General features: G+C 34.4%; 3 protein-coding genes across 6 annotated transcripts; all 3 read right to left on the bottom strand.

Annotated features, from left to right (window-relative positions):
• Positions 1-1,998: 1,998 nt before the first annotated feature.
• Positions 1,999-3,470, bottom strand: LOC121215598 (protein AGENET DOMAIN (AGD)-CONTAINING P1). Its single transcript, XM_041090501.1, has 3 exons — positions 2,943-3,470; positions 2,303-2,852; positions 1,999-2,211 (listed from the first exon to the last, which is right to left on the bottom strand). Exons 1-3 carry the CDS (start codon positions 3,423-3,425, stop codon positions 2,204-2,206), a joined length of 1,041 nt encoding a protein of 346 aa, XP_040946435.1. The 5' UTR covers positions 3,426-3,470; the 3' UTR covers positions 1,999-2,203.
• A 1,061-nt stretch (positions 3,471-4,531) lies between these two features.
• LOC121215597 (protein AGENET DOMAIN (AGD)-CONTAINING P1-like) lies at positions 4,532-5,988 on the bottom strand. The gene is made up of 3 exons (XM_041090500.1): positions 5,441-5,988; positions 4,790-5,336; positions 4,532-4,684 (listed from the first exon to the last, which is right to left on the bottom strand). Exons 1-3 carry the CDS (start codon positions 5,924-5,926, stop codon positions 4,677-4,679), a joined length of 1,041 nt encoding a protein of 346 aa, XP_040946434.1. The 5' UTR covers positions 5,927-5,988; the 3' UTR covers positions 4,532-4,676.
• A 2,272-nt stretch (positions 5,989-8,260) lies between these two features.
• Positions 8,261-12,835, bottom strand: LOC107929255 (protein AGENET DOMAIN (AGD)-CONTAINING P1). 4 transcript variants are annotated; one of them, XM_041090499.1, is made up of 4 exons: positions 12,591-12,835; positions 12,269-12,440; positions 8,557-9,082; positions 8,261-8,451 (listed from the first exon to the last, which is right to left on the bottom strand). In XM_041090499.1, exons 1-3 carry the CDS (start codon positions 12,752-12,754, stop codon positions 8,573-8,575), a joined length of 846 nt encoding a protein of 281 aa, XP_040946433.1. In that variant the 5' UTR covers positions 12,755-12,835; the 3' UTR covers positions 8,261-8,451; positions 8,557-8,572. The 4 variants fall into 4 exon arrangements, with proteins under 4 accessions (XP_040946433.1, XP_040946431.1, XP_040946432.1 ...); XM_041090497.1 differs by having other exon boundaries at positions 12,269-12,835; XM_041090498.1 differs by lacking the exons at positions 12,269-12,440; positions 12,591-12,835 and adding an exon at positions 9,219-9,786.
• Positions 12,836-13,173: the final 338 nt, after the last annotated feature.

Raw genomic sequence — 13,173 nt, 5'->3', positions numbered from 1 at the left:
CGCTAACAAAACTCAAAAGGGTGGCTATGAACTCTAGTTGTGAAAAGCCATTTTAGTGAGTTCATCATTGTCCTTTTCAAATAGCAAAAGTCATATTATGGCTATGGGATTTATAATTATGAAGCAAGAGGGGGTGGTGAAGGTGTGCCCCCACTTGGATTATGTGGGGTAAGGAGGTATATGTACGTGAAGATATTGGGGGGTAGGGATGTCGGCGGTGGGTGGAATAGATGTGCTAAGCTGACCTAGAAAAACTGAAGATACCAGTCAGGTTACGGTAATACGGTATGAATGAAGAAGTCAAAGATAAACAGTACATATTGTCTTGAAATGTCTCTATTGGGCTGGCATGTAGGTGTCAAGGTATTATTCAAGAAGTATATAGGGGTTGATCTTCTCTTTCATCTCTCACGTGTTTTTTCTATTAAAATTATGAAACATATATATATAGGCATAACTATAAATTTGGGCTCTAAATGTTTATTCTTTTGTTAATTTAGTTTTTTTGTTAATTTTTTAATTAATGTGATGTTTGAATTCAACTTTTAAAATTTGATTGGGTGGAAAACCTGAATTGCCAATCCTTACATTTTTTTCCTTATATCTCTATATTTTGTTATATCCCCATTTTATGCAATCTACTAATCTTTGATATGAATTAGACTTCTTCAAAGATTGAGTTATTTATTAAGTCTGAAGGCTGGTTCGAAATTAGGAAGGATTTAGGTTAAGGATGGCAACGAGACGAGATAGATTTTTGCTTGCCTCGACCCTGGCCTAAAACTTGATTAATTTGCCTCGACCTTGATTCTTAAGAAAAAAAAATCAGCCCAAATCCTGAATTTGAAATTTAATAGCAAACCCGGCTTAGCTCTAACTCAAATTTAATTTAATTATTTCATTTTGAAGCAAATAAGATTATTTTTTTGAGTTTACACTTAAAATTTAATATATATTTATTTATTGAAATAAATAATTAACATATTTATATGTATTAAGGGTATTTTTGTAAATATCTCGAGTTAGGGTGGATTTACTTCAAATTCGACTTACTTAGCGTAAACCTGATTTTCCAAAAAGATTGACTCTAACAAATTGGGTCGGATTGAAACCTGTCGGATTTGAATTATTTTACCATCCTTAATTTGGACCAAAATATTAAGCTCTAAAAATGGGATTAGTCAAGATAATAAGCTTATTTAAAATATGAATCGAGCTTAAATATTCAAGGTTTGAACTCATTTTCTATATTTGTAATATATTATGTAATTTATAATGCATAAAAAATTTAAATCTATAATAATATATATAATGCTAGTATAAAATTTCAATAAAAAACATATTAAAATTTAAAAATAATAATATTGGGAAACTTAAAATAGACATAAATTAACTATTTCCATGTTTTAATTGATTCCATACTTTACCAACCGAATAACGCCTTTGTATGTTTCCATATTTGACAGCAGCTACTAACGACTTCGACAAAACGTTCATTGCAGTCACAGAGAGATATGATGAAAGCGGATCTCCTTTATGGACACCCCACTAGTCCTCCATTTACTATTAAAGAAAATCTAGGAGTGGTGATACATGCCTTAATCCAAGAAATGAACACAGGATGAAACCCCATAGCTGACAAAACAGCAAGCAAAAATTTTCCAATTCACAGAATCGAAAGCTTTCTGCAAGTCAATCTTCAAAGCACATCGAGGGGAGACACTCTTTCTGCTATAGCCCCTTACAACATTTAAATAATATAAAAAAAATATTTTAAAATAAAGATACATAGTACATTAAAATATATCACTGGTATTTCCTACAATTATGATATTTTCTTTTAACCAATTCTAATTTAAAATTTTTAATTAGTAATCATGATAAAATGTTTAAATGAATAAAGCATTATTGTTTTTAATTTTAATTATAGACATGTATTATTTTATAATAATATTTTAAAATTAAATTTTAAACTCATATTTTAAGCTGAATTGAGTTTGAACAAGTATTAAATATATTAATATAATGTATTATGAACCTATTTTAAGCAGGCAACAATGATGTAATATGAAGTAGGTCAAAAGCAGAACAAGAACAATTAAAATGGTGAACTTTTGCACAGTTAAAACAGAGAAAGATGTAACATGAAGTAGCCCAAAAGAAGCCCTCCAGGCTGGACTGCTTTTATGATCATGCACATGCTTCATACCTCTGCACCAAAAAATGATGAACCAGACATTAGCTAAAAAATTTGTACAGGCACATCACACTGATATACAGAAGGGTTTAGAGATGCACACACCTGGGGAAGGTTTAGTCCATTTTCCATTAATCCAGTCTTGGTGTAGCCTCAAATCAGAGTGTTTAAATTCCATTTTCTCTTGGTTGTCCAAGTAGACCTCATATTTAGAACCACCAGAAAGGACCTGTATAATCACACCCATACACCACCCACCTTTGTACAAAGCATTAACGTTATCAAACATTTTAAACTGGCGAGGCACTGGAATATGTGGTGGAGGAGGCCTAATGTGCAAGCTATTCATCTCTTTCTCTAAGAAACCTGTATCACCTTCGGTTCCCAAGGTCTCATACCGAATGAGGTACCTATTATTCCCCACTGGTTTAACAATAGTTGCAGACCACCAAGCTTGGTTAAAATCATCTTCATCATTGGCCACCTCAACAAGTTGTCCCTCACCAAACACTTCTTCTTCTATTGTTATCTGACCAGACCCCTCCAATATGTTACCAGTCCCTGATTTGCTTGCTTCTGCATTGTCAGCCTCAGACTCCAGTATCACACCTTTGTTAGAATCCATCTCCGTCACTTTCTCCGTTGAATCTTCTGCCTATTCCAAGAAACGAGAAAGAATTGCATATACTCAAGATTCAAGATGAAAAGACTCAAGAAACAAGAAAAACCCAAATAGAGTTTATACCTCCACAGCTAGCTCAGATTCATCCAATGGCTGTATCCAATTCCCATTAAACCAGGTTCTATGAAGCCTCAATTGATTCACTCCAACCAGTAAGCACATTGGTGACATCTGAAAAATATAGGTGTCATCATGCAACACTATAGCAATCTTGCCTTCGTACCAGCCGTCACCGCAATAAGCCTCCACTATGTCACCCACCTTGAACTTTCTTGGTGGCAGTGGAGGGGGCAGAGGGCGTATATCGACGCTGTTGTACTCCATGAAGGGTTTTGTCTCTCTATTTCTTTCTTGGAAAAGATCGGTGCAGTGGACCACGTACCTCTTGTGGTTTGTTGAAGTAGCGCGCCGCTCGATGATTATAGCGGTGTACCACGCACGCGGGCAATCTTCGTCTTGGGGGTTGACCTCAACTATGGAACCTGGTTGCAGGTACGGTGGATCTTCTGTGGCAGGGGCGTCGATGGCCTTGCCATTTTCTGACATATTCCTTCTTTTGGCGGGTGACTGAGAAATAGAGAATGATGAATGAAACTGCCAATCAATGCTTATATATATATATATTCTTTGAACCAACTGTTGGATTGACTAACGGTGCATGAATAATCGTTTAATTCTTTTATTTTGTTTTCATTTTTTATATTCGGAATAAATTCTTTATGAATTAAGATAATTTAAAATTGGTTCAAATATAATAAAATTACTAATAATATAATTATTAATATTGTTAATTGCTTATACAACTTCACTATTTTTCTGTCCCATATTATTATTTATTCATTTAAAATAAATTTAACTAATTTAATTCTAATCAGGTTAAAGTTATGAAGCTTCACTGTAATGGGAATCTATGAAAAATTAATTTAATTAGCTCGTTTAGTGAGAGCCCGATGACTAATTAATTTAATTCCACTCCAAACTTTAATTATTTAATTATAATAATTAAATAATAATTCAATGAAATTCATTTATTTTTTAAGTCATCTCTTGTATATTGTGAGAAAATGCATTCACTGCGATCTATTTCTCTAACTCATTGTTTTTAATTCATTCACTTTGGTTCAGTTTGCAAACCGTTTAGAGTTTGTATCGAGCCAACGGAGGAACCAGTTAGACATATATAATTAGACTCAAATAATTTGTAATTAGGTTCTAACTTTTCGCCTATTAATTACAATATTATAACTAGTTATGTAGTCATTCCACTAAAGTACCATGGTTGAACCATTACGAAAGCTGCGTATTAAGAGCTCGCCAAATGACTTTATCATACGTGTGTTGTTCTTATAGGATATATCGTTCTTCCAATATGACATTATTTTATCAAATGATAATCCTATCTTCTTCCACGAAAAAATCAATTACTAACCTACAATAATTAAATCAATTTTAGACCAACACCATTACTTTCTATCATGTAATGCCAAGCATCTTCAAATAATACTTTTGGAAGCCTAGAAATAAGAGTTAAGTGATCTTCAAGTTGGGTTATTGTGAGAAAGAATATGACATATGATTTAAGATTTACATCAATTTTCTTCCAAGATGAAACTAAGCATTAAGAGAAAAAACATTAACTCGATTGCTTCATCTTTTACTGACAAGAAAAACTAAAACACTAAAATAGGAAATCAACGTCAAAATCAAATTTGAACAGGTAACAACAAAGTAATGTAGCCAAAATAGCAGAAAAAGAAACCCTCCAAGCTTGACTACTTTTATGATCATGCACATGCTTCATACCTCTGCACCAAAAAATGATAAACCAGACATCAGTTAAAAAACTTGTACAAGCTCATCACTCAAGAACACATATCTACTGATATACAGAAGGGTTTAGAGATGCACACCTGGGGAAGGTCTAGTCCATTTTCGATCAATCCAGTCTAGGTGTAGTCTTAAATCAGAGTGTTTAAATTCCATTACTTTTCCGTTGTTATCAAAATGGACCTTATATCTAGAACCACGAGGAAGGACCCGTGTAATTATACCTTTCCACCACCCACCTTTGTACAAAGCATCAACGTTATCAAACATTTTAAACTGGTGAGGCACTGGAATATCCGGTGGAGGAGGCCTAATGTGCAAGCTATCCATCTCTTTCACTAAGAAACCAGTATCATTTCCGGTTCTCAAGGTCTCATACCGAATGATGTACCTATTATTCTCCACTGGTTTAACAATGGTTGCAGCCAACCAAGCTTGGTTAAAACCATCTTCATCAATATTGGCCACCTCAACACGTTCTCCCTCACTAAACTCTTCTTTAGTTTTCTGATCAGACTCCTCCAATATGTTACCAGTCCCTGCTGTGCTTGTTTCTGCACTGCCACTGTCAGTCTCCCACTCCAGTTGGTTAGAATCTATCTCCATCATTCTATCTGTCAAATCTTCGTCCTGTTCCAAGAACCAAGAATATTAATTAAAGGAGAAACCCCAAAGAAACAAGAATAGCATATACTCAAGATACAAGATGAAAAGAATCAAGAGACAAGAAATACCCAAATAGATTTTGTCACATATAAATTTAATGGCGGTATCCAATCCCCATTAAACCAGGTTCTATGATGCCTCAGTTGATTCACTCCAAACAATAAGAACCTTGATGAAATCTGAAACATACAGTTGTAATTATCCAACATTAAAGTAATCTCCCCTTCGTACCAGCCGTTCTGGTAATAAGCCTCCACCATGTCACCGGCCTTGAATTTTCTTGGTGGCAGTGGAGGGGGCAAAGGGCGTATATCGACGCTATTGTACTCCAATAAGAGTTTTGTCCCGCTATTTCTGTCTTGGTAAATGTCGGTTAACTGGACCACGTACCTCTCGTCGTTTGTTGAAGTAGCGCGCCGCTCGATGATTGTGGCCGTGTACCACACACGCAGGCAATCATTGTTTTCGTGGCTGACCTCAACCACGGAACCTGGTTGCAGGTAGTCAAGATCTTCGGTGGCAGGGGCGTCGATGGCCTTGCCTTTGTGCGACATACTGCTTTTGGCGCGAGACAGAGAATGATAAAAATGAAAAGAAAATTTACTAACTAAAAATATTAATTCACAACAACTTTATCTTTCACTCTTTCTTACTTTTTATTTTTATAAAATTTTAATTTTAAATTATATCATTTAATAATTAAATTAATAGTTTTAATAATTGACATAACATCGATGGCTTATAGATGTAATTAAAATACTTTAAAATTTGAGAACTAATTTGTACGTGTTTATGTAATTCAAGTTTTTAGTCTGCACAAGTGCTTCGTAATAAAAAAAAATGATAGTAGGAAAGGAGTCTGAGAGAATCATAAAAATTGTATGCTTCACTAACTAGTCTTCGATATCATGCAAGTTGGATGTGAATATCCACATTTATATTTTCATTTTTTTAATATGTTAAAAGAAATATAAATTTTTGTAATTGCAATCATTTAAAAAAGCTTTTATTTATTGAAGATGCAAATCAAAGACCAAAACCTAAAAATTTTAAAAACTTTCTTTTCCGAGCTGTTTGTTTCTTATTTTTTGTTTTGCCTAGCGGCGATGTCAGTCTCCTGGTTGCCTATTGCTCGCCCTTTTCTCCTTTTCTCCAACCTTTTTTTTTCTTCTTCTCATTCACTCCACATGTTTTCTCTCTTTTCAATTTGTAGATCTATTTTGTGGGTATCTTTATTGTCTTCACAAGTTGTGATGGACAGATGGGATGCGATGTCTATCGTTCGTTAAAACTCCACCAGCCACCAATAATTTTTCTTGGAAAGTGGGTGACTCTTTGTCAGCTTCTTAATATGTTTCTATTTTGAAAATATTTCAGAATATTAAATGATTTCACGAGTCGATTTGAACTCGTGTTGTCTTAAGTTTTATATGTTTTTTGTTTATTTTTCCATTATTTAATAAGCTTTCAGCTTTAGAAGTTTTTGTCTGCTCTTGTAGTACGTTTTTAGTCTTGCTTATGCATGTAATCTTAGTTTTACAAGTGATTTTAGGGATAGTTTTTTGTCGTCCTCTTTAGTTTGGTGAATGTTCGATTCTTTTGTCGATTTTTGCTCCCCGCTTTAGAGCATCTGGAGTTAATTTTCTTATCGTATTAAGTGCTTGTAATCATTCTAGATATGTTGTGCTTGAGTTATAACAAAGCCAATTGTCAACATGTCATGATGTTCTATTGATGCTAAGGCTAAAGCATTTGTTGTGTTGATGGACCTTGTCATTCACCATCTACGACGAATGTTTGTTATTTTTTCCCCCTTAAATTGTATGGTTCCATTCATTGAATAAATCAATGAATTTACCTTTCAAAACAATTGTTAAAGAAATATGAATGTCCAGGTTTAAAAGATGGATATATTGTAAATCTACAAAACTAATGTACATAAAATAATAAAATAATTTAAAAATAAGATATTTCTTATAGATTAAATTAAATAGTTTAAATTATAATAAAGTGTAATTAAAGATAGACTTCAAACACTTATGAGATTTAATAAAGGTAAAAGAATAAATTTATCTTAAAAATTTATGTAAATATCTTAAATGTTCAGATATTTAAAGTCGCTGCAATATACTAAGGGAAGTGCTCATTTCTTTCAATACCGCAACAAAATAGCAATTTGTCATATTTGAAAGATTGACAATATATTGAGTTGTATATATCTTTAGGTTGTGTTGATATCATGGAATGCTTCAAACCCATCAATGAATGTAACATTTCAAAACTTTTGATGTCAAAATTCAAATCATATTGGTGATCGAATAAATAAAATTTCAAGTACAAGTGTCGATTAAATGTGGATTATTTATCGATTAAATAAGACATCGGGGAAGACATCTAAAATTGAGTTGCAAGAAAAAGAGAATGGGCATGCCAAATGTGTGAAGGAAGGAAATGATGAAATTAATGGAAAAAGACTTGATGCAATTAAACCAAGACTTGAAAGTAATTATACCTCATTTTTATAGTTTGTTAAAGATTAAGTATTAATCTTAATTTCTAAAAGAGACATAAAACAAATATGAGAACTTAATAAATAATCTGGTAGTTGGTTAAAGATTTTTTAAAATTTCGGTTAATGGTTAATTCGGTTTGAAATTGATTCATTAATCGAACTTAATAAATAATTTTATATATTATATGTATTAGATTGTTACTAATTCAGTTAATTTAGTCAAATGAACATTATCAATTTATTTATTTTTGATATATTTTATACTTATTTTATTACTAATTTTGGTTAATTTGATTAATGGACTGGAACTGAGTTAACCATTAAGTACGATGAAATTACGCAATTAGAACTTTCAAAACAAAAAAGAAATTAAGCATTAAGGGAAAAAACATTAACTCGATTGCTTCAACCTTTTACTGACAAGAAAAAAACACTAAAATAGGAAATCGACATCAAAATCAAATTTGAACAGGTAACAACAAAGTAATATGAAGTAGCCAAAATAGCAGAAAAAGAAACCCTCCAAGCTTGACTACTTTTATGATCATATGCACGTGCTTCATACCTCTGCACCAAAACATGATGAACCAGACATCAGTTAAAAAACTTGTACATGCACATCACTCAAGAACACATATCTACGGATATACAGAAGGGTTTAGAGATGCACACCTGGGAAAGGTTTAGATCAGTTTTCATCAATGCTGCCTTGGCGTGGCCTTAAATCAGAGTGTTTACATTCCAATTTATCATAGTTAGCTAAAAAGACCAGATATTTAGAATCGTCAGGAAGAACCTCTGCAATCACGCCCTTCCACCACCCACCTTTGTACAAAACTTCAACGTGATCAAACATTTTAAACTGGTCAGGCACCGGAATATGTGGTGGAGGAGGCCTAATGTGCGAGCTATCCATCTCTTTCTCTAAGAAACCAGTATCATCTTCGGTTCTCAAGGTCTCAAACCGAATGAGGTACCTATTATTCCCCACTGGTTTAACAATAGTTGCAGCAAACCAAGCTTGGTTAGAACCATCTCCATCAATATTGGTCACCTCAACATGTGCTCCCTCACTAAACTCTTCTTCTTTTTCTTTTGTTTTCTGATCAGACTCCTCCAATATGTTACCAGTCCCTGCTTTGCTTGCTTCTGCATTGTCAGTCTCAGACTCCATCATTTTCTCTGTTGAATCTTCTTCCTATTCCAAGAACCAAGCATATTTAGTAAAGGAGAAAGAAACCCCAAAGAAAAAGAAAGAATTGCAATATACTCAAGATTCAAGATGAAAAGAATCAAGATACAAGATACAAGAAAAACCCAAATAGAGTTTATACCTCCACAGCTAGCTCAGATTCATCCAATGGTGGTACCCAATTCCCATTAAGCCAGGTTCTATGAAGCCTCAATTGATTCACTCCAAACAGTAAGAACATGGATGACATCCGAAAAATATACCTGTCATCATCCAACACTTGATCAATCTTGCCTTCGTACCAGCCGTCGTCGAAATAAGCCTCCACTATGTCACCCACCTTGAACTTTCTTGGTGGTTGTGGAGGGGGCAGAGGGCATATATCGACGCTGTTGTACTCCTTGGAGAGTTTTGTCCCGCTATTTCTATCTTGGTAAAGATTGGTGAATTGGACCACGTACCTCTTGTCGTTTGTTGAAGTAGCGCGCTCCATGATTATAGCGGTGTACCGCGCACGCGGGCAAACATTGTCTTCGTGGTTGACCTCAACTATGGAACCTGGTTGCAGGTACGGTGGATCTTCGGTGGCGGGGGCGTCGATGGGCTTGCCTTTTTGTGACATATTTCTTCTTTTTGCGAGTGACAAGAGAAACAGAGAATGATGAATGAAAATGGAGAAATGTGATTCGTATCTGAGTTGACGTGAACTGCCAATCAATGCTTACATATATATATAGTCTTTGAGCCAACTGTTGGATTAACGGATAACGGTTTATGAATTAATTGTTTAATTCTTTTATCTTTTCATTTTTATATTATAACCGTTCTAAAAAATAAGTAGTTCTTTTTAATATTAAAAAATTATTCTTGATAAAAATAAAAGAAAAAGCTAAATTATTCTATTCATATTGCCTAGCAAGAAAAGAAAGAAAAAAAAATTTTCTTCATCATTTTTCCTCCAAATTGTAAGTATAAGGTATGTTTTTCTTCAAATTTTTCATAGATTTTGAAAATTTTAAGCTTGTTTTATATATACATATATGTACCAATAGTTTTTTACTTTATCAAGTATATTAAAAACTGCCATTAAAGAATATTGATAGAAGCTTATAAAATTAAGTGAAATGTGTATGTTTTTGGATGGAAAATGGTTGAGAGACGACTTCTAACTTGTTAGAAATGTTATAGTAAGTTTCGGCCAAAGTGGAGGAAGGAAGAAAATCTTGATCACTTTGTTTAAAATTATATCAAATGATAGCTTGTGAAGCGACGAATATTTTGGTGAAAACGGAATAAGAAATAATTAACCGAGTCGAAAGTTATGTGAATTTCAGATTAGGAAACTGTGAAAAATATACTTATTTTTGGATGATCAAATTTGGTTGATTTTGGATGATCATGAATTGGTCAATTTTGGACTGAATCGATTGTTATGCTAGAATATTCTTTTCAATCGGTTGTTTTTATGCTTAAATCAATTGTCATGTTGGAATATTGCTTCTTTTGAATAGATTATTTATATGTTTAAATCGATTGTTATGATGGAATACTACTTTTTTTTTGAATTGATTGTTTATATGTTTAAATGGATTGTTATGTTGGAATATTGCTTATTTTGAATCGATTGTTACCATTGCCCCAATCTTGTTGGTTTGGATATTGGCTGAGTGCCATTATGTTACCATTGATATGGATACATTTTGACATGTCCATATCTGTATATCTAAGCCATGAAGGCATATATCTCACCCCTTCAATATGCTTTTCCACGTCCAAGAGTCGGGTGATCATCCCTGCACGTCTAGAAAATTTTTATTAGATCAGTATTTAGTTAAGAACGTAGCATGAGCCACAGCATGCAGTCTTGTGAGTATTCATCAGGCTTGTTTGCAAAGAAGTGCATCGTTCACTACTTCAGCTTAACGGATGTCCAATCCATCCTTTTGTTTTGGCCAATACAATTGATTCGAGTTACACATGTGAAGCTTTCTATTATTGATGTCATGGCTCCACCAGATGTCCCTAATAATTTCGTGAATCTGGTTAGTGAGTGACTTAGGTGCTTTTGTGCAAGAGGGTGAGTAAATTGGTGTTGCCAATAGAGTAGACTGTATTAAGACTAATGTATCACTGGGTCACAGGAGTTTCCCCTTCCATCCTGCAAGTTTCTGCTGCATACGTTCTAAGGTGGATTGGAAAAAGAGCTTTCGTTGATTAAATTGACCTGACTGACATCCAAGATATTTCCCAGGCCTATCAGTGCAATGAACACCCAATATGCCAGTAATCCATTTCTTGTTCTTTGCTTTCCCAAATTTGCTAAAGAAAATCTCAGATTTGATATAGTTCCCATAACCCTGAGCATTTCCAGTATTTCTTAATAATTTCTTTCAAGGCTCTGGTCGAGTGGATAATGGCATTGAAGAATAAATAAGCATCATTAGCCAACGACAGATTGTTCATCGAAGGACAATCTTTGCTCAGTCTAATCATTAGCCAACTTTTGATGTACGTTCGGCTTGAAGAAGTATGAGGATAGCGAGTCGCCTTGGCGAAGGCCACTATACAGGTTAAAGTTGAACTAAATTTATCATGATAAGTGAATATTGAAATATCATTATACCTTGCTTTTATTGATATTTGTATTATATTTTGAAAATATGAATAAATTTGTCTATGATGAAACTAAGAATTAAGAAAAAAACATTCACAAAGATTGACTCGATTGCTTCAACCTTTTATTGGCCAAAACAAAAACAGTAATATATGATATCTACATCAGAATCAATTTTTGCACAGCTAAAACAGAGAAAGATGTAATATGAAGTAGCTAAAAAGAAACCCTCCAAGCTTGACTACTTTTATGATCATATGCACATGCTTCATAACTCTTCATAATTGGCCTCCTCATCATGTTCTCCCTTGCTAACCCCTTCTTCTTCTATTGTTACCTGACCAGACGCCTCCTGTATGTTACCAGTCCCTGCTGTGCTTGATTCTGCACTATCAGCCTCAGACTCCATAATCCCAGCTGTGTTAGAATCCGTCTGCTTCGTTTCGTCTGTTGAATCTTCTTCCTATTCCAAGAAACCCCAAAGAAACAAGAATTGCATATACTCAAGATTCAAGAAAGCTCAAACACAAAAAGAATCAAGAGACAAGAAATAGGCAATGGACAAGAACTGCATATACCTCCACAGCTAGCTCAGATTCATCCAATGGCGGTATCCATTCCCCATCACGCCAGCTTCTTTGAAGCCGCAACCGTTCCACCACAAGTTCTAAGCGCTTTGACGACTTCAACTGACAAATATAGTTGCCATTATGCAACTCTTCAACAATCTCCCCTTCGAACCAACCGAATCTGTAATAAGCCTCCACTAAGTCACCCACCTTGAACTTTCTTGGTCGGTGTCGAGGGGGTAAAGGGCGTATATCAACGCTGTTGTACTCCCTGATGGCTTTTGTCCCCGTACTTATGTCTTCGTAAAGAAAGAGGAGTTGGACCACGTACCTGTCGTCGCATGTTGAAGTAGCGCGCTCGACGATTACGGCGAGGTACCACGCACCCAGGTAATCATTGTCTCGGGGGTTGACCTCAACTAAGGAACCTGGTTGCAGCAGGGATGGTGGATCTTGGGTGGCGGGGGCGGTGGTGGCCTTGCCTTCTTGTGACATGTTCCTACTTTTGGCTGGAGACTGAGAAATATAGAATGATGAAAATGGTGAAATGTGATTACGAGGCTGAGCTGATGTAAACTGTCAATGAATGCTCTCTCTCTCTCTATATATATTCATTAAACGAACTGTCAACTAACAAATAACGGTTTTATTTTTATTTTAAATATCAGTAGAGTATAAGAATTAAAGCTGAAATGTGATCATTATCTATAAAAAAAAATCGGAGAAAATAAAATAAAACACGTGCTAAGATTCCAAGGATTGCTCGATCATTTATTTTTCATTTGCATTATTGCCCAGTGATCAACTTTTGGTCAGAGTGTATTTTTGTAGGTAAACTCAAGAGAATCACCAACAAAGCTTTTAGGTGAAAAAATTTAATAGAAAATGATGGTTTTATATAAGAGTGTAGGACT

Source organism: Gossypium hirsutum, chromosome D03 (assembly GCF_007990345.1).
Source record: "Gossypium hirsutum isolate 1008001.06 chromosome D03, Gossypium_hirsutum_v2.1, whole genome shotgun sequence".
In the NCBI taxonomy this organism is placed as follows: Eukaryota; Viridiplantae; Streptophyta; class Magnoliopsida; order Malvales; family Malvaceae; genus Gossypium; species Gossypium hirsutum.
Note: the sequence above shows the minus strand (reverse complement) of the source record. Positions and strands in the feature narration are given on the sequence as shown.

Bases quoted from the DNA above. Each gene is read 5' to 3' on its own strand.
- LOC121215598 (XM_041090501.1), bottom strand. From the start codon at position 3,425: ATGTCAGAAAATGGCAAGGCCATCGACGCCCCTGCCACAGAAGATCCA. The intron at 2,853-2,942 runs GTATAAACTCTA...TTCTTGGAATAG, and splicing joins AATCTGAGCTAGCTGTGGAG to GCAGAAGATTCAACGGAGAA.
- LOC121215597 (XM_041090500.1), bottom strand. From the start codon at position 5,926: ATGTCGCACAAAGGCAAGGCCATCGACGCCCCTGCCACCGAAGATCTT. The intron at 5,337-5,440 runs GTATTTCTTGTC...TTCTTGGAACAG, and splicing joins ATGTGACAAAATCTATTTGG to GACGAAGATTTGACAGATAG.
- LOC107929255 (XM_041090497.1), bottom strand. From the start codon at position 12,754: ATGTCACAAGAAGGCAAGGCCACCACCGCCCCCGCCACCCAAGATCCA. The intron at 9,083-12,268 runs GTATATGCAGTT...TTCTTGGAATAG, and splicing joins AATCTGAGCTAGCTGTGGAG to GAAGAAGATTCAACAGAGAA.